Genomic DNA, 17,974 nt, shown 5'->3' with positions numbered 1-17,974 from the left:
GGGACGGGGGGGGCGGAGATGGAGGGGGAGGGGGAGGGGGCGGGGATGGAGAAAACGGGGGATGGGGGCGGCTGGACCCTCCGTCGGGGGCGGGGCGATATTTGGGGGATGAGGGGGTGGAGACACCCCCCCTTCTCACGGGCGAGCTGCCGGGTCCCCCGCACTGGCTGCGAGGGGCCGGGGGGCGGCGTGGCGGGCTCGGGGGGGCTGCTGGGGCGGTCCAAGGGGCCGGGGGCCTGCTGGGGGCGGCGTGGTGGGCTCGGGGGGGCTGCTGGGGGGTCCAAGGGGCCGGGGGCCTGCTGGGGGCTGCGTGGTGGGCTCGGGGGGAGCTGCTGGGGGGGTGCAGGGGGGGATTGCTAGGGGGCGGCTGGGGGTCTGTTAGGGGCGGGGGGCTGCTGGGTGGCTCCAAGGGGCGGGGACGGGCTCGCGGGGTGGCTGGGGGTCTCTGGGGGGGCCGAGCTCGGGGGGGGGGGCTGGGGGGTCTCCTCATTGAGATTCGCTGCGGCGCTCGCGGGAGCGAGCTGAATCCTGATGAGGCCCCGCAGCGACCCGGCCCGGAGGGGGGGGAGCGGGGGCGGGGTTGTGGCGGGAGGAGGAGGGAGGGAGATCGGGGGGGCAGGGGGGGTTCTCTGGGAGTCGCTGGAGACTTGCGGGGGGGACGGAAGTGGCTTCAATCGCCGCTAGCTCCCTTCGGAGCCCAGCCGGCAGGACACAGCGAGCTGGGGGCACTGCTGTTGGGAAGCTCGCAGCACCAGGGGTCCCGGCTGGGCATTGTTGTGGGGAAGTTCAATACACTGAGATCCAAAGACCAGCAGCAGGAATGGGGGACTAGGGCCTTGGGGCACAACTCCCGTGGGGGGGCAGGGGGGGCTGTCCATGCTCTGAGCCAGACAGACAGGGACGGACAGACGTGCCCCGAGGCCAGCTGGAGAAGGACAGGGAGTGGGGGCTGGGAGCCAGGACTCCTGGGTTCCTCTCTGGGAGGGGTGGGGGGTCCGGTCCGTTCTCCCCAGGGCACAGCTGCCCCCCTCCCTCTTTCTAGCCCAGGCTCAGCTAGGCCGGCACCCACCAGCTCTGTGCCAAGGGTGAGGATGCAGCCACCTCTGAGGCGGGATGCAGGGGCCGTTTAGTAGTCAGCCCGCAGAGCAGTTTGGGACAGGAAGTGAGGGGAAGCCAATCCCCTGCTGGAGTCCAGTGGGGAGTGAGGGGAGCAGATGGAAATACCCAGGGGGGGACCAGGCTGGGGTGCTGGGTTCAGCTCCTGACTCTGGGGCTCTGGAGCCTGGTTTTGGGGCTCCTACAACACATGTGGGGGACGGTGAGTGTGTGAGAACCGGTGTTGGGTCGGCCTCCTCAGGGAGTCGCCTCGCTCTGGACCCCTGGGGCCTCCACTCCCAGAGGGAATAATGCCCCCCCAATCCCTCCACTCCCAGAGGGAATTATGTCCCCCCCCCCATTCTCTAGCCCGGGGGCAATTCTCAGCCGGGGTAACACAGGGGGGTTTATTGAGCGTCTGAACCCAGCACAGGAAACTCTCCGGCCTCAGGCCTGGCCTCCCCCAGCCCAGTCTCCCCTGCATCCAGGGGGGCTCTGCCTGCCCCCTCCCTCCAGCCCCGAGTCCCCCTGCTTCCCCGCTGGGCATCTGCTATCACCGGCCCCAAGCCCCCCCTCTGTCCATTGTCTCCTCTCCCGGTAAACAGGGTCGCGGGGGGGGGGGCCCTGTCCCCTCTTCTGTCCTCTGGCCCCTCTGGCTAGAACCAGCTGCTCCGGTCACGGGGGTCCTCTCTCCACAGCCCATGTCCTCCCACTGGCCAGTCCCGGCTGCGACTCCCGAGCTGGGCCTCCCGGTCCCCAGGTCCCCATGCGCTGGGATCTCCATTCTCCAGGCCATTGGCCGGGGCCCCAAGTTCCCTCGCTGGCCCTGTGTCCCCACAAACCCCCTCTCCCCTCCCCCCATTAAAATAGTAACACCCAGGGAAACTGAGTCCCACCCCCTCTGCATGGAAACCGTTGGGAAAACAAGGAAAAACCAAGAACCCCCCCACACACACACACTTCATCACATCCAGGAGCGAGTGTGTCAGGCTCTCGGGGGGGGGGCACTCGCACACGAGCCCCCACCGACACCAGAGGGGCTGGTGCTGTCCCGGGCCTCAAGCAGGGGCAGGGAGGGGATCTCCCCTCTGGGCTTGGCCTGGGGTGGGCCCGTGCCCTCCGTGCCCCCCGTGCCTGGTGCTGGGCCCCGCGCTCCCCCCGGGCGTGTCCAGGAGTGTGCACACCTCAGCCCTGCCAGGGTGCGTCCGGACGTGTGCACATGTCTCCCCCATGGGCATTTTATTCCTGGGGGTCGCCCCCTCCAAGCAGAAGCCACTGGGGCAAATGTCTCTGCACCAGCCCAGACACAGCTGCCCCTGCCCTGCCCCTCCCCCTATCTGGTGCCCCTTTAGCTAGAAAAAAGGGGGGGGCTGTCACTGTATCGAGGTCCCTCCGATGAGGCCCCATGGGCTTTGGAGCCTTGTGCAAATCCCTGTGTGAGCCCCAGGGTATGCAGAGGGCTAGGTTGTGTTGTGTGTGCATCTTACAGTAGCACATTTGCTAGGGGAGTGTGCATTGCACTAGTGTGTGTGCAAATGGTGAGGCTGTGTTGTGCACAGGAGTCACAGTAGCATGTTGGCAGTGGACTGAGGTTGGGTGTGTTGCACTAATGTGTGTCCAGCAGGCTGTAGATGCGTGCAATGCACTAGCGTGTGTGCAGCAGGCTGGGTGTGCGTAGTGCACTAGCATGTGCAGCAGGCCAGGTCCGTGTGCATCGCACCAGCATGAGAGCAGTGGAGTGAAGGTGTGCACATTGCACTAGCGTGTGTGCAGCGGGCTGGGTGTGCACATGTGGGCGTGCACTGCACTAACAGACGTGCAGCTGGCGGGGGAAGAGGGCAGCGATCAGTGCACGGGTGAGGCGGGGATATTGGTAAGTGTGTAAGAGCGGGCACAAGGCTGGTACCCAGGTGTGCCCCGCCGCTAGCCTTGGGCAGTGGCTGGGTGGCAAGGGGGCACGTGGAGGCAGGCGGGGGACACTGCGGCACCAGGAGAGAGCCTCGCCTCAGGCCCCTGAATTAACCCGGGCGGGGCTGGAGCAGGCCCCGCGCCCCGTGCCCGCCGTGGCCCCCTCCACCCCGGCGAGAGGCTGCACTGACGAATCCCCCACCGCCCATGGCCGACACCTCCGCCCCCCTCCAAAAGCGGCTGGCAGCCCTGGGAGCGCGTCAGACCTTTGGGGGCTCCTTTGCCGAGCCCTCGGCCCCCCCGGCTCGGGGCCCCCCCGGGCAGAGCTAGACCGGAAGCCAATTCCCGCGCCCCACAGGGCAGGCTGAGCAGAGAGAGCCTGGGGAACGCCCGAGGGGGCAGGGGGTGCAGTGGGGAAGATGGCTGGTGAGAGCTGAGCACCAGGGGTTGGTCTCCGCGGGTTGTCAGTGTGTGAGACGGGGACAGGTGGGCGGTGGGTGTTGGGTCCTCATGGGGGCGTATTACAGGAGGCGTGTGTGTGGGAGACCAGCCTGGGCAGTGCTATGGGGCAGGGGGGCCCCCAATGTACAAGACCCCTCCCCTCGGCCCCTCCAAGGCCTGGGTCCCTCACCCTGCCAGGGGACACTCACACACACACACACCCCGTCCAGGTGCACAGAACGGGGCAGCCTGGTGGGGAAAGTGGGAGGGACACCGCACAGGTGGGGGGAGGAGGAAGCAGGTAGGGAATGAACCACTGCCCCTCCCCCCACTCCCTTCTCCTGCCCCCCTCCCAGCCACCGTGGAACAGCCCCACCTGGTGGCCGCAGGGGGGAATGGTGCGAGGGGACAGGAAGACCCAGGGGAGATACTGCCCGGGACCCCCCCACATCCACCCATCCTACAGTGAGGGTACATTGCACCAGGTGAGGTGTCGTGGGAAAGGGCCCCGTTGTTCTGGCCAAATCCATGTCTCGGCTGCGGGATGAGATGGCGCCGTGGGGTCCACTGGAGATTGGAGCGTCTCTGCCACGGGGAGGTGACCCACACCCGGGAGGGTGTCAAGCGAGGGCTTTACCATGGTGTAAGGGGGCTGGGAGAGCATCGCCCAGTGGGAGATTGCTCAACTCTGTGACTCGGGAAAGCCCCCCAGGACATGTCTGGGCTAGCGTTTGCCAGGCACCTCGACTGAGGGTATATAACGGGCCTGGGGCATCATGCCTTGGCCTTTCTCCTCCCCCACCCACGCTGGAAACAACAGGAAAGCTGGGGAGATCACACTTAGTCCCGCTGGGAGTGCAGGGACTGGGCTAGAGACCTTGGACTCGAAGACAAAGACCTGAACAGAGGAGCCTGGTCCCAGGCTGACCGGGAAGCCTGTGTATGAAGAACGGTAACAAAGGCTGGAGGAGGAGCCGGGGGGGAGGCAGAGTGAGACTGCGGGAGGGGGAGAGTTTCAGTTTGGGGCTGGCTGGGACACGGAGTGAAGGGCAGACGGGGTTGTCTGGCTCACTGCCCCCCAAAATGGACCCGGCTGAGGGGTCCCGTTCTCTGCACCTACAAGCTCTGTGTTAGACCATGTTCCTGTCGTCTAATAAACCTCTGTTTTACTGGCTGGCTGAGAGTCCCGTCTGACTGCGCAGTTGGGGGGCAGGACCCTCTGGCTTCCCCAGGACCCCGCCTGGGTGGACTCGCTGTGGGAAGAGCACGGAGGGGCAGAGGAGGCTGAATGCTCCGAGGTCAGACCCAGGAAGGTGTGAGCTGTGTGTCCTGAAGACTGTCTGCTCACAGAAAGGAGACTTCCCCAGAGTCCTGCCTGGCTTTGTAAGGAGCAGTTCCAGAGCATCGCCCAAGGACTCCGTGATAACTGGTGGCAGCGGTGGGATGTGCTGCACCCTGTGGATGGCACCCTGCAGTAAGTGACAGCGGAGCAGTAAGACAAAGGGGGAGTAATGAGGACCAGGCGTGCTGAAGGCTCAGAGAGGAGCAGTTTCCAGGGGACGGTTACCCCTGGGAATGTGTGACCACCAACAAGGACTTTTGCAGTAACAGGGTCCCCCTGGGGATTGCAGCGAGCGGTCCCAGGGGCGGAGGAGTCTGCAGCTCGACCCTGGCAAAGGTGGTGACCTCGAGAAGGGCTGGCACACTAGGGGTTCTCCCTGGAAACTGTGGGGAGCGGCGAGCACACAGGCCTGCGAGTGGCCAGCAAGGGGATGTATAGCAAGCGCCTTAAGAGCGACGTGGTGGAGCTGTGCAGGCAGAGGGGGCTGCGCATCGGGAGGTCCACCAAGGAACAGCTGATTGCCCAGCTGGAGGAGGGAGATCGCTGGGACAAACCGATCCCTGTCCCTGAGGGAAGCAGCCTGGCAGATGCAGGGCTGGCACCGGTGTCTGTCCCAGCGGGGAGCGAACAGGTGGCTGCTGAGGGCTTCGCGAGACCCCTCCGACCTATGCCTAGGGGAAGGGCCGGGAGGAGCCCAGTGGATACTGAGGGCACTGTGACCCCTGAGGCCCGCAGGGGACCCTCCCGGCAGAGCTCCCCATCGCTGGAGCTGAGGCGGCTGCAATGGGAGAAGAAGCTAAAACTGGGAGAGTTGGAGCTCAGGCAGCGGGAACTGCAGGAGAAGTGGGAAAAGCAGCGTCAGCATGAGCTGGAGGAGAAGGAGAAGCAGAGGCAGCATGAAGAGAAGCAGAGACAGCATGAACTGGAGCTGGCCAGGCTGAGGAGCAGCGAGCCCCTGGCTGCGGTGAGGGAGGGGGGACCCCGGACGGCACGGAGCTTTGATAAGTGCCTCCTGGCCCAGCGTAAGGAGCGGGAGGACATGGATGACTTCCTGGATGCCTTTGAGACAGCCTGCGAGCTGCACCAGGTTGATCCTGTGGACAGGCTCTGGTTTCTCACCCCCTTACTGGACCCCAAGGCCATGGCATTGTACCACTGACTGGAAGGGACGGAGAAAGGGGACTACGAACTATTCAAAAAGGCCCTGCTCCGCGAGTTTGGGCCGACTCCTGAGATGTATCGGGAAAGGTTCCGGAGTCAACATAAAGCCCCTGAGGCCTCATATCTGCAACTAGCCGTTTGCATGGAGGGATACGCCACCAAGTGGGCCGAGGGACCCGACGAAGTAGGACCTGGTTAAACTGATCGTACTGGAGCAACTGTATGAACAGTGTCCACCCGACCTGAGGCTGTGGCTGGTGGACAAAAAGCCAGAGAACCCGCGACACGCAGGGCAGCTGGCCGACGAGCTTGTGAAGAGCCGGATGGGGATGGCAGGGAGGAGACCCTAAGGAAGAGGCCCCCGATGATGCAGAGAGAGAGCCACCATGGGACCTCCCAGCGGGGAAATATGGCGAACCCCCTCCCAAGGGGAATGCCTGGCATCAGGACCATCTGACCTGCTCGAGGGGACCAACGGGACATGGGCTGCTGTCACTGTGGCCAGAGAGGCCACGTACGGACCCAGTGCCCCGGGCTCAGGGACAGACTGAGCAGACCGAACCCACCAGGGTTAACTGGGTAGGGACCCAGCCGGACGAGGGGCAGACGACCCAGGCAAGGGGGGCTGGCAGCTTAACAACTGCTCAGGGGGGAGGAGGGCCCCAGACCAGCTCCTCTGGGGAGCTGGATGCTCTGGACTCAGGGTGCTCGGTTTACAGGGTGGGCGCGGGGCTGTCCCTCCGGAGAGAGTGCCTTGTTGCCCTGGAGGTGGATGGGAGGAAGGTCAATGGATACTGGGATACGGGCGCGGAGGTGACGCTGGCCCGGCCCGAGGTGGTGGCCCCAGATCGGGTGGTGCCCAACACCTACCTGACCCTGACAGGGGTGGACGGGACCCCATTCAAGGTGCCTGTAGTGAGCGTACACCTGAAATGGGGGGCCAAGGAGGGCCCCAAGGACGTGGGGGTACACCACCATTTGCCCACTGAGGTGTTAATGGGAGGGGACCTGGAAGACTGGCCAAGCAAGCCCCAGACCGCCCTGGTTGTGACGCGTAGCCAGAGCCGGCGAGGGGCACTGCGCCCTGACCTCGGGGAGGGTATCACACCGGAGGCGCAGGACCCTACCCTGGTGGGGAGGGAGGGCCGAGGGGCACGGCTCAGAGAGGCGGAGGCCTCAGACCTGGCCAGCGATAGGGAACCGGGCCCCGTCCCTGCCCCAGCCGCTGAGTTCCAGGCCGAGTTGAGGAAAGATCCCTCCTTGCGGAAGCTCAGGGACCTGGCCGACCTCAGTGTGGGACGGACCATGAGGAGAGGCTGCCAGGAGAGGTTCCTGTGGGAGAAGGGGTTCCTGTACCGAGAATGGGCTCCCACAAGGGAAGTAGAGTCCTGTGGGATCAGGAGGCAGCTGGTGGTCCCCCAGAAGTATCGCCGCAGGCTCCTGTCCCTGGCCCATGACATCCCCCTCGCAGGGCACCAGGGAATCCGGCGCACCCGGCAGAGGTTGCTACAGAACTTTTACTGGCCCGGGGTCTTTACCACGGTCCGGCAGTATTGCCGATCCTGTGACCCCTGTCAGAGGGTGGGGAAGGCCCGGGACAAGGGGAAAGCGGCTTTGAGACCTTTGCCCATCATAGAGGAGCCTTTCCAGAAGGTGGCCATGGACATCGTGGGGCCTCTCAGCAGGACGACCCGGTCGGGGAAGAAATACATTTTGGGGGTGGTAGATTTTGCCACCCGCTACCCCGAGGCAGTGCCCTTAGCTTCCATTGAAGCCGACACCGTGGCCGATGCGCTCCTGACCATTTTCAGCCGAGTGGGGTTCCCCAAGGAAGTCTTGACAGACCAAGGCTCCAACTTCATGTCGGCCCTGCTCCGGTGTTTGTGGGAGAAATGTGGGGTCCGGCACGACTGGGCCTCAGCTTATCACCCCCAGTCCAACGGGCTGGTGGAGAGGTTTAACGGGACGCTAAAGATGATGCTGAAAACCTTTATGAACCAGCACCCGCAGGACTGGGACAAGTACTTACCTCACCTGCTGTTCGCGTACAGGGAGGTGCCCCAGGAGTCTACCGGATTTTCGCCTTTCGAACTGTTATATGGCAGGAGGGTGAGGGGCCCCCTGGACCTGATGAGAGACGAGTGGGAGGGGAAGGCCACTCCCGATGGAGAGTCAGTGGTGGAGTATGTCCTGATCTTCCGAGAGAGACTGGCTGAACTCATGGGCCTGGCCAGGGAGAATCTGGCCAGAGCCCAGAGGAAGCAGAAGGTCTGGTATGACCGCACGGCGCGGGCCCGTGCCTACGCCACCGGGGATCCGGTGATGGTTCTCATCCCCGTGAGAAAGAACAAACTACAGGCCGCCTGGGAGGGCCCTTTCAAGGTTGTCAAGCAGCTCAATGAGGTAAACTATGTGGTGGAGCTGTCGAACCGGGCGCACCACCGCCGGCTGTACCATGTGAATATGATGAAGCCATATTATGCCAGGGGGAATGTGGTGTTGGCCGTGTGTGGACAGTGGGAGGAGCAGGGAGATGACCCTTTAGTAGATCTATTCCCTGGGACCAGAGCTGGTTCCCCGCTGGAAACAATTCCCCTCTCGGATCAGCTAACCCCTGCCCAGCAAGCTGAGGTCAGGGAGGTGCTGCATCCGTACCGACAGCTGTTTTCCAACCAGCCTGGACGCACTAATCTGACTGTCCACCGGGTGCAGACAGGGTCACACCCGCCGATAAGATGCTTCCCCTTCCGAGTCACAGGGAAAACTGCTCAGGACCTGGAAAGAGAGGTCCGGGACATGCTGGCTTTGGGGGGGATCCAGCCATCTGCCAGCCCTTGGGCCTCACCGGTGGTGCTGGTCCCCAAAAAGGACGGGTCGGTCCGGTTCTGTGTGGACTATCGGAAGCTCAATGCCATCACTGTATCGGATGCCTACCCCATGCCCAGGCCGGACGAGCTCCTAGACAAGCTGGGAGGAGCTCGGTCCCTCACCACCATGGACCTTACAAAGGGCTACTGGCAAGTGCTGCTGGATGCAGAGGCCCTGCTGAAATCGGCCTTTATCACCCCTCTGGGGCTCTGCGAGTTCCTGACCCTGCCTTTCGGCCTCAAGGGAGCGCTGGCCACCTTCCAGCGCCTAGTGGACCAGCTCCTGAGGGGGATGGAGAGTTTTGCCGTGGCGTATATTGATGACATCTGTGTCTTTAGCCAGACCTGGGAGGACCATGTGTCCCAGGTTAGACAAGTGCTGGACCGACTCCAGGGGGCTGGGCTGACTGTAAAAGCGGAGAAGTGCAAGGTGGGGATGGCGGAAGTATCTTACCTGGGCCATCGGGTGGGGAGTGGCCGCCTAAAGCCAGAACCAGCCAAGGTGGAGGTGATCAGAGACTGGCCCGCTCCCCACACCAAAAAGCAGGTCCAAGCCTTTATTGGGATGGCAGGATACTACCGAAGATTTGTGCCCCACTTTAGCACCATAGCCGCCCCCATCACTGAGCTATGCAAGAAGGGGAAGCCAGACAAGGTGGTCTGGACTGAACAGTGCCAGGTGGCTTTCCGGGCGCTGAAGGAGGCTCTGGTCAGTGGCCCAGTTCTGGCAAACCCAGACTTTGACAAGCCCTTTGTGGTGTTCACCGACGCCTCCGACACGGGACTGGGGGCGGTGTTAATGCAGGAGGATGAAAAGGGGGAGAGACACCCCATCGTGTACCTGAGCAAGAAGTTGCTACCCTGGGAGCAACACTACGCGGCCATCGAGAAGGAGTGCCTGGCCATGGTGTGGGCCCTCAAGAAACCAGAGCCCTATCTCTTCGGGCGACACTTCACCATCTACACCGACCACTCTCCCCTGACCTGGCTGCACCAGATGAAAGGAGCCAACGCCAAGCTCCTGAGATGGAGCCTGCTCCTGCAGGATTACGACATGGATGTGGTCCACGTGAAGGGAAGGGCCAACCTGATAGCGGATGCGCTGTCCCGGAGAGGGGGCCCCGAACTTCCCCAGGTCACTGGTCAGAGTGACCCCGCTCCGTTCGGTCTCGAAGGGGGGAGAGATGGGACGCAGCAGGGAGCAGAGTGGACTGACCGGGGAATGGCGTCTACTTCTGCTGGGACTGTCTGCGCGGTGGATGGAGGAGCCGGGGGTGACTCCATTGAGTGAGGAGACCTGAGCCTGTCACCAGAGCTGGGCGGGGTTGGACCCAGGTGACGCCTTTCCCCGGGAAAGTGGACAAAGGCTGGAGGAAGAGCGGGGGTGTGGAGGGAGTGAGATTGCGGGAGGAAGGTTTCAGTTTGGGCTGGCTGGGGACATGGAGTGAAGTGCAGACGGGGTTGTCTGGCTCACTGCCCCCCAAAATGGACCCAGCTGAGGGGTCCTGTTCTCTGCACCTGCAATCTCTGTGTTAGACCATGTTCCTGTCTCCTAATAAACCTTCTGTTTTACTGGCTGGCTGAGAGTCACGTCTGACTGCGGAGTTGGGGGGCAGGACCCTCTGGCTCCCCCAGGACCCCCCCTGGGAGGACTGGCTGTGGGAAGCACACGGAGGGGCAGAGGAGGCTGAAGGCTCCGAGGTCAGACCCAGGAAGGTGGAGCCGGGTGAGCTGTGTGTCCTGCAGACAAGCTGCTCTGAGACAGGAGGCTCCCCCAGGGTCCTGCCTGGCTTCGTGGGGAGCAGGCCCCGAGCGTCACCCCGGGACGCCGTGAGAGCTTCGGGAACCATCTCAGCCCCTTGTGCCGACCACTTACATCACGTACGATCCACCCTTCCGCAGTTAATAAACCTGGTCCACGTTCTACCTAAAACCGTGCGTTTGGCTGACGTGCTTGGGAAACCGGAGCCCAGTCCACAAAGGCTGGTGCGTGTCCTCGCCCCAGCGCGGGGGGGGCCAGGATCTGACCAGGACAGGACAGCAGCTCGGGGGCGCAAGGCTGGGGGGACTGGCTGGTGCTTCTGTCTGTGGGATTGGTGAGTGGCTCTGGGAGCCTTCAGCCAGTGTAGCCGGGTGGGGGGCTCCACGTGCTGACAGCTGAGTGGGCCCAGCGCCCAGGGGGGCCGCTGCTTGTCCCTGGCAGAGCAGGGGGAGACAGCCCCAGCTGGAGAGGGAGGGAGGCCCAGCAGTACCCCAATGACAGGTTGGACCTCAGGAATCCCGTTATACACGATACATCTGAGCCCGGGAAGGGCCCTGTCCCCCTCGAGAGCCCGTGGAGCCCTCTCCCCTCCCCTGGAGGCATCCCCCCCACCTTCCTCCTGCCCCTCCCCCCACCCAGGGGGGGTCTGTGACCCCCCCAGCTGTAGGGGAGGTGTTGTGGAGCAGTACAACAGGACAGGTCCTTGTTCATGGATCCCCCATTGGAACCCAGTCACCCCGGGCCCAGCACCCCCTAACAGGACACCCCACCCCGACCTCTAGCCCAACACCCCTCCCCAGGCCCTTGGGTCCCTCCACCTCCTCGCCCCTGCATCCCGGCTCCAGCCCCACCTCCCCTGGTTTAGCAACGTGGCTTGTTTTCTAGCCCAACCCCATGCCAAACAAGTCACTCCAAGATGATTATTTATTTTTTAATTGTAACACGAAATACCAAAACGCCCCCCCCAGGGAGGGGTCCAGTTAGCAAAAGTAGGGGGGGCTGTTATTTACGTTGGGGGGGGCTGGCTGGGGGGGTCAATAGAAAAAGCGAGCTACTTCCAGTCCAAGCTCAGCTACTCGGGGGGAGGTGGGTGCGGCTGTCGGGGATGGGGTGGCGTCACGGGGGGTGCTCCTGGAGCTGCCGCCCCATGGCAGCGGGGACATGGCTGCACAAGTGCGACGCGGCCCCCGGGGGCAGCCACAGGAGCAAATGGAAGTGCCCTTTGGGACGAGACTGTGGGCGAGAGCCGTGGCTGGGCGAGAGCCACGTGGCCCCAGGTGCAGGGACGTGGCCACGAGGGGAGCTGGAGAAGCAGCTGTCACCCCAGGTGACCCAGCCACGGCTTGAACAGAAGCCGTGGGGCCACCAGCCAAGAGCTTTGGCAGGAGCCGCAGGGGGGGGGCTCTGCCACGCCGCGGCCCCTCCTCCCGGCTCAGACCCCTCCCAGCTGAACGTTCTCCAGGCGGCCGCCCTCGGGCTCGGAGGCCGCAGCGGGGTAGATCTCGATCGTCTCCATGATGGTCAGGGTGTTGCCGTAGTCTGGGGCGGCGGCAGCCGCCAGGGCGGCGGCTTCGGCCAGGGCCTCCTGCTCGTTCTGCAGGCGCTGCTGCTCGTGCAGCTTGCGGTGTTTCCACAGGTTGGAGAAGGAGCGATAGGCCTTGCCGCAGTCGGCGCAGTGGTAGGGGCGCTCGCCGGTGTGGATGCGGCGGTGCTCGGCCAGCCGCACGGCGATGGTGAAGGCCTTGCCGCACTCCTCGCACTTGAAGGGCTTCTCGCCGGTGTGCAGGCGCCGGTGGTCCTTGAGGTGGGTGGACTGCCGGAAGGCCTTGCCGCAGTCCGGGCAGGGGTAGGGCCGCTCCCCGGTGTGGATGCGCCGGTGAACCTGCAGCGAGGTCTCCGTGCTGAAGAGCTTCTTGCAGTCGGAGCACTCGAAGCTCTTGGGGCAGGCGGGCCGGCGGGGCGCGGGGGGCGGCGGGGGCGGGGCGGGGGCCTCCCCCGGCGGGGCGGCCCCGGCGTGGAGCAGCTCGTGGGCGCGGAGCCGGGCGGCCGAGCCGACCTTCTTCCCGCAGGTGGGGCACTCGAAGCGCCGGCTCGCCTTGCCGCACTTGTGCTCGCGGAGCTGCAGGGCCGTGACGAAGGCGGCGCCGCAGGCGGTGCAGACCTGGGGCTCCCGCCCGGCGTGGCTAAGCCGGTGCACGTCCAACAAGCGCCGCAGCAGGAAGGAGCGCCCGCACTCCGGGCACTTGTAGGGGTACTCGCCCGTGTGCTGGTAGCGGTGCATCAGCAGGCGGTAGGGCCGGTGGAAGTCCACGCCGCACTCCGGGCACTTGTAGGGGAAGCGGCGGCTGTGGACCAGCCGGTGCTGCTGCAGCGTGGAGGACTGGGTGAAGGCCTTCTGGCAGACCTCGCAGCGGTAGGGCCGCTCGCCCGTGTGGGTCAGCCGGTGGCGCAGCTGGTTGGCCTGGGAGTTGAAGCTCTTGCCGCACTCCGGGCAGCGGAAGGGGCGCTCGCCCGTGTGGGTCAGCAGGTGGCTGCGGACGTGCGACTTCTTCTTGAACATCTTGCCGCAGGCCTGGCACTTGTGCCGCCGCTCCAGCTTGTGCACGAACCGCTGGTGCCGCACCAGCTGCAGGTGCTTGGCGAAGACCTTGCTGCACATCAGGCAGCAGAAGCTGGGCCCGTGGGCCTCCGCGCTCTCCACCGAGTAGATGATGGCCAGCGGCACCACGTCCTCCGGCTTCCGGGGCGGGGCCTCGGGCGGGGGCGGGGCGGGCGGCAGGGGGCCGTGGGAGCGGCGGTGGTAGAGGAACTTGGTCATGTTGAGGAAGGCCTTGCCGCAGGGGCAGCGGTGCAGGGGGTTGGGCGAGTGGCCCCGCCGGTGGGCCAGCAGCACGGCCTCGGTGTCGAAGGCCAGGCCGCAGTCCAGGCACAGGTAGCGGGACTCGCCGCTGTGCTGGCTGCGGTGCTGCCGGAGGGCCAGCGGGCTGGGCAGCACCTTGCTGCAGAGCGGGCACTGGAAGGCGCCCTGCCGGTGGCACCGCAGGTGCAGCTGGAGCTGGTGGGCGGAGGGGAAGGGCTGCTGGCACTCGGCGCACCAGGGCTCCTGGCCGCCCCGCTTGGGCCGGCGCGCCGCGGCCGGCTCCGGCCCGTTCTTCAGCTCATAGCTGTGGTCGCTGGCGGCGACGCTGGGCTCCGAGGGGGCGGGTGCGGCTCCGGGCAGCTCGGCCGCCGGCTGCGGGGGCTCCGCCGGGCCGGCGGGCGGCTCAGCCTGCTCCCCAGCGGGCACCCCGCCCAGGTGCGTGGCCTGGTGCTCCAGGAAGTCCTTGGGCGTCTGGAAGAGCTGCAAGCACTCGCCGCACTCGTACAGCAGCAGCTGCACGGCGCAGGCCTCGCCCCCCGGCTCCGCCACCGCCTCTTCCGGCTTGCGGTAGGAGTGCTCCAGGTCCACCAGCGCCTGGCTCTGGCCGGCGGGGGCCGCCTCGGGGGCGGGGGCCTCCGGGGGCGCCCGGTGGGCCTGCCGGTGAGCCAGCCACACCTCCTGGCTGAGGAACAGCGCCTTGCACTCCACGCACTCGTAGTGGATCTGGCTGGAGGCCGGCAGCTTGGCCGGCGCCTCCGGCTCCTGGCTCAGCCGCTGAAGGTGCAGCTCCTGGTGCTCCAGCAGCTCGCCCGGGGAGAGCAGCAGCTGCCCGCACTCCAGGCACTGGTACTGGCTGCTCTCCTGCACGGCCAGCGCCTGGAACAGCCCGGCCTCGGCCTCGCCCGCCAGCCCCACCACCTCGTAGCGCTGCTCCTGGCCCAGGTGGCTCTGCTGGTGCAGCAGCGCCTCCTCCAGGGAGCCGTAGAGCTGGCTGCACTCGGAGCAGACGTAGCGATGCTCCACGGCCAGCAGCGGCTCCTCCGCCGGCGCCGCCATGCCGGGGGCCTCACCTGCTGGGGAGGGGAGAGACGGGGTCACGCCAGAGAAGGGGGGCGCCTGCCGGGGAAGGGGACAGATGGGGGGGCTCACGGGCGGGGGGGCTGACAGACAGAGGGCTCGGGGGGCTCCATAGGGGGAGGTGACAGATGGGGGCTCTAGGGGGACCCAGAGGGGGTGACAGATGGGGGGCTCTCAGGGGGTGACAGACGGGGGGGTCGTAGGGGGACAGGGAGGGGCAACAGAGGGGGGGCTCCGGGGGGCTCCGTGCAGCGTGACAGAAGCGGGAGTCCGGGGGGGACGACAGGTGCTGTCTGGGGGGTGACACACGAGGGGGCCCTCTGGGGGGCCCCAGGGGGGCTGAGGTGCTATCCAGGGGGCAGCAGACAGGGGGGTGAGGTGCTGTCTGAGGGAGGGGCCCGGGGGGGGGGACACGCGGGGAGGAGGTGCTGTCCAGGGAGAGGGGCCTGGGAGGGAAGGGGTGCTGTCCGGGGAGGGGGACCTGGGGGGGACACACGCGGGGGGGAGGTGCTGTCCAGGGGGGGCCCGGGGGGTACTCGCGGGGGGGGAGAACGTGCTGGCTGGGGGGGGCCCAGGGGGGACGACTCGCGGGGGGGGGAAGGTGCTGGCCGGGGGGGGGGACACGGGGGGGGGAAGGTGCTGGCCAAGGGGGGACACGCGGGGGGGGGGGGAACGGTGCTGGCCGGGGGGCCCGGGGGGGACTCGCGGGGGGAAGGTGCTGGCCAGGGGGGCCCAGGGGGGACAGGTGCTGGCCGGGGGGGGACTCGCGGGGGGGGAAGGCGCTGGCCGGGGGGGGGGACTCGCGGGGGGGGGAAGGCGCTGGCCGGCGGGGGGGGGACTCGCGGGGGGGGGAAGGCGCTGGCCGGGGGGGGGGGACTCGCGGGGGGGGGGAAGGCGCTGGCCGGGGGGGGGGACTCGCGGGGGGGGGGAAGGCGCTGCGGGGGGCGGGGGGGACCTCCGCGGGGGGGGGAAGGCGCTGGCCGGGGGGGGGGACTCGCGGGGGGGGGGGAAGGCGCTGGCCGGGGGGGGACTCGCGGGGGGGGGAAGGCGCTGGCCGGGGGGGGGACTCGCGGGGGGGGGGGAAGGCGCTGGCCGGGGGGGGGACTCGCGGGGGGGGGAAGGCGCTGGCCGGGGGGGGGGACTCGCGGGGGGGGGGAAGGCGCTGGCCGGGGGGGGGGGGACTCGCGGGGGGGGGAAGGCGCTGGCCGCGGGGGGGGGGGACTCGCGGGGGGGGGAAGGCGCTGGCCGGGGGGGGGGGACTCGCGGGGGGGGGAAGGCCGCTGGCCGGGAGGGGGGCCCGGGGGGACGACACGCGGGGGGGGGAGGTGCTGGCCGGGGGGGCCGGGGGGGACGGACACGCGGGGGGGGAGGTGCTGGCCGGGGGGGGGCCCGGGGGGGACGGACACGCGGGGGGGGGAGGTGCTGGCCGGGGGGGGCCCGGGGGGGACGGACACGCGGGGGGGGGAGGTGCTGGCCGGGGGGGGCCCGGGGGGGACGGACACGCGGGGGGGGGGAGGTGCTGGCCGGGGGGGGCCCGGGGGGACGGACACGCGGGGGGGGAGGTGCTGGCCGGGGGGGGCCCGGGGGGGACGGACACGCGGGGGGGGGAGGTGCTGGCCGGGGGGGGCCCGGGGGGGACGGACACGCGGGGGGGGGAGGTGCTGGCCGGGGGGGCCCGGGGGGACACGCGGGGGGGGGAGGTGCTGGCCGGGGGGGGGACTCGCGGGGGGGAGGTGCTGGCCGGGGGGGGCCCGGGGGGGGGGACACGCGGGGGGGGGGGAGGTGCTGGCCGGGGGGGGCCCGGGGGGGACTCGCGGGGGGGGGAGGTGCTGCTGGCCGGGGGGGGCCCGGGGGGGGGACACGCGGGGGGGGGAGGTGCTGGCCGGGGGGGGACTCGCGGGGGGGGGAGGACTGGCCGGGGGGGGACTCGCGGGGGGGGGAGGTGCTGGCCGGGGGGGGCCCGGGGGGGACTCGCGGGGGGGGGGAGGTGCTGGCCGGGGGGGGCCCGGGGGGGGACACGCGGGGGGGGGGAGGTGCTGGCCGGGGGGGGCCCGGGGGGACTCGCGGGGGGGGGAGGTGCTGGCCGGGGGGGGGACTCGCGGGGGGGGGAGGTGCTGGCCGGGGGGGGCCCGGGGGGGGGGACACGCGGGGGGGGGAGGTGCTGGCCGGGGGGGGCCCGGGGGGGGGACACGCGGGGGGGGGAGGTGCTGGCCGGGGGGGGGACTCGCGGGGGGGGGAGGTGCTGGCCGGGGGGGGCCCGGGGGGGACTCGCGGGGGGGGGAGGTGCTGGCTGGGGGGGGCCCGGGGCTGCTGCCGCGTCTCACGCTCACGGGGGGGTTCTGCCCCCCAGCCCCGCCCCCCACGCGGGTCTCGGCGCCTCTCGGGGGGGCGGGGTCACAGGGCGCTGAGCCCCCCCGGCCCGTCTCACCTCCGAGCAGGCCCCGCTCGCTCTCGCTCGCACTCTCGCCGCCTGCCCCGGAACAAGCCGCCTGTCCATTGGCCCAGCGCTGCCGGCCAATCGCGAGGCGCGTTACTTAGCGCCCGACCAATCAGCGCGCCCGGCCCGCAGGCTCCGCCCCCGTCTGTGGGGACCCGCATAGGGAGGTTTCGCAATGACGTTAGGCCCGAATCAAAGCGAGGCTGCTCCGCCATGTTGTCAGCAAGAGAGAGAGGGAGCCTGTTGGGTCAAACCAATGTGAGGGGGGCCAGAGGGGGATTGGATCGCACCAAGGATTCGGGGATGAGAGGGGGATTCGGTCAAACCAATGAGCGGGGCCGAGGGGGATTGGACGATACAGCAATAAATTGCCCTGTTTCCAGGGCGAGGATCTGTATGGTGGTGGGGGGCGGGTTATTGCTGGCGGCCAGGGACCTGGGGCTGCTGGGAGCCCGGACTCCTGGGTTCTCTCACGGCTCTGAGAGTGGAGCTGTATCCCCCCCCGCGGTCTGGTGCAAGTGTGCCGCTCCTGCTGGCCCCCCGCCGAGGAGGAGGGCGGAGCTCCCTCCCCAGGCAGTGGGCGTGGCTCCTAGAGACCCGCCCCCAAGAACCATCTGAGCGCTCGGGCCCCAGCCGGGGGAGGAGGCAGAAAGCTGGGGGAGGGGACGGCACCTGCGGGGCGGGGCCGGGGGGCGGGGCCTGGGGTGCGGACGGACACCTGGGCCCAGGGGCGTGGCCGGGGGGTGCAGACGGACAGACGGACACCTGGGCCCAGGGGCGTGGCCTGGGGTGCAGACGGACACCTGGGCTCAGGGACGTGGCCTGGGGTGCAGACGGACACCTGGGCCCAGGGGCGTGGCCTGGGGGTGCAGACGGACAGACGGACACCTGGACTCAGGGATGTGACCTGGGGTGCAGACGGACACCTGGGCCCAGGGGCGTGGCCGGGGGGTGCAGACGGACAGACGGACACCTGGGCCCAGGGGCGTGGCCTGGGGTGCAGACGGACACCTGGGCTCAGGGA

At 68.0% G+C, this 17,974-nt stretch overlaps 1 protein-coding gene across 1 annotated transcript; it reads right to left on the bottom strand.

The window, feature by feature from the left end:
- Positions 1-12,008: 12,008 nt before the first annotated feature.
- ZNF574 (zinc finger protein 574) lies at positions 12,009-17,153 on the bottom strand (the record flags this gene model as incomplete). The annotated part of the gene is made up of 2 exons (XM_084614017.1): positions 16,942-17,153; positions 12,009-14,509 (listed from the first exon to the last, which is right to left on the bottom strand). Exon 2 carries the CDS (start codon positions 14,490-14,492, stop codon positions 12,009-12,011), a length of 2,484 nt encoding a protein of 827 aa, XP_084470143.1. The 5' UTR covers positions 14,493-14,509; positions 16,942-17,153.
- Positions 17,154-17,974: the final 821 nt, after the last annotated feature.

The sequence above is a fragment of the Lepidochelys olivacea genome, assembly GCF_965140295.1.
Source record: "Lepidochelys olivacea isolate rLepOli2 genome assembly, chromosome: 24".
NCBI classification, from domain to species: domain Eukaryota; kingdom Metazoa; phylum Chordata; order Testudines; family Cheloniidae; genus Lepidochelys; species Lepidochelys olivacea.
The sequence above is the reverse complement of the archived record's forward strand: the minus strand, read 5'-3'. Positions and strand labels throughout refer to the sequence as shown.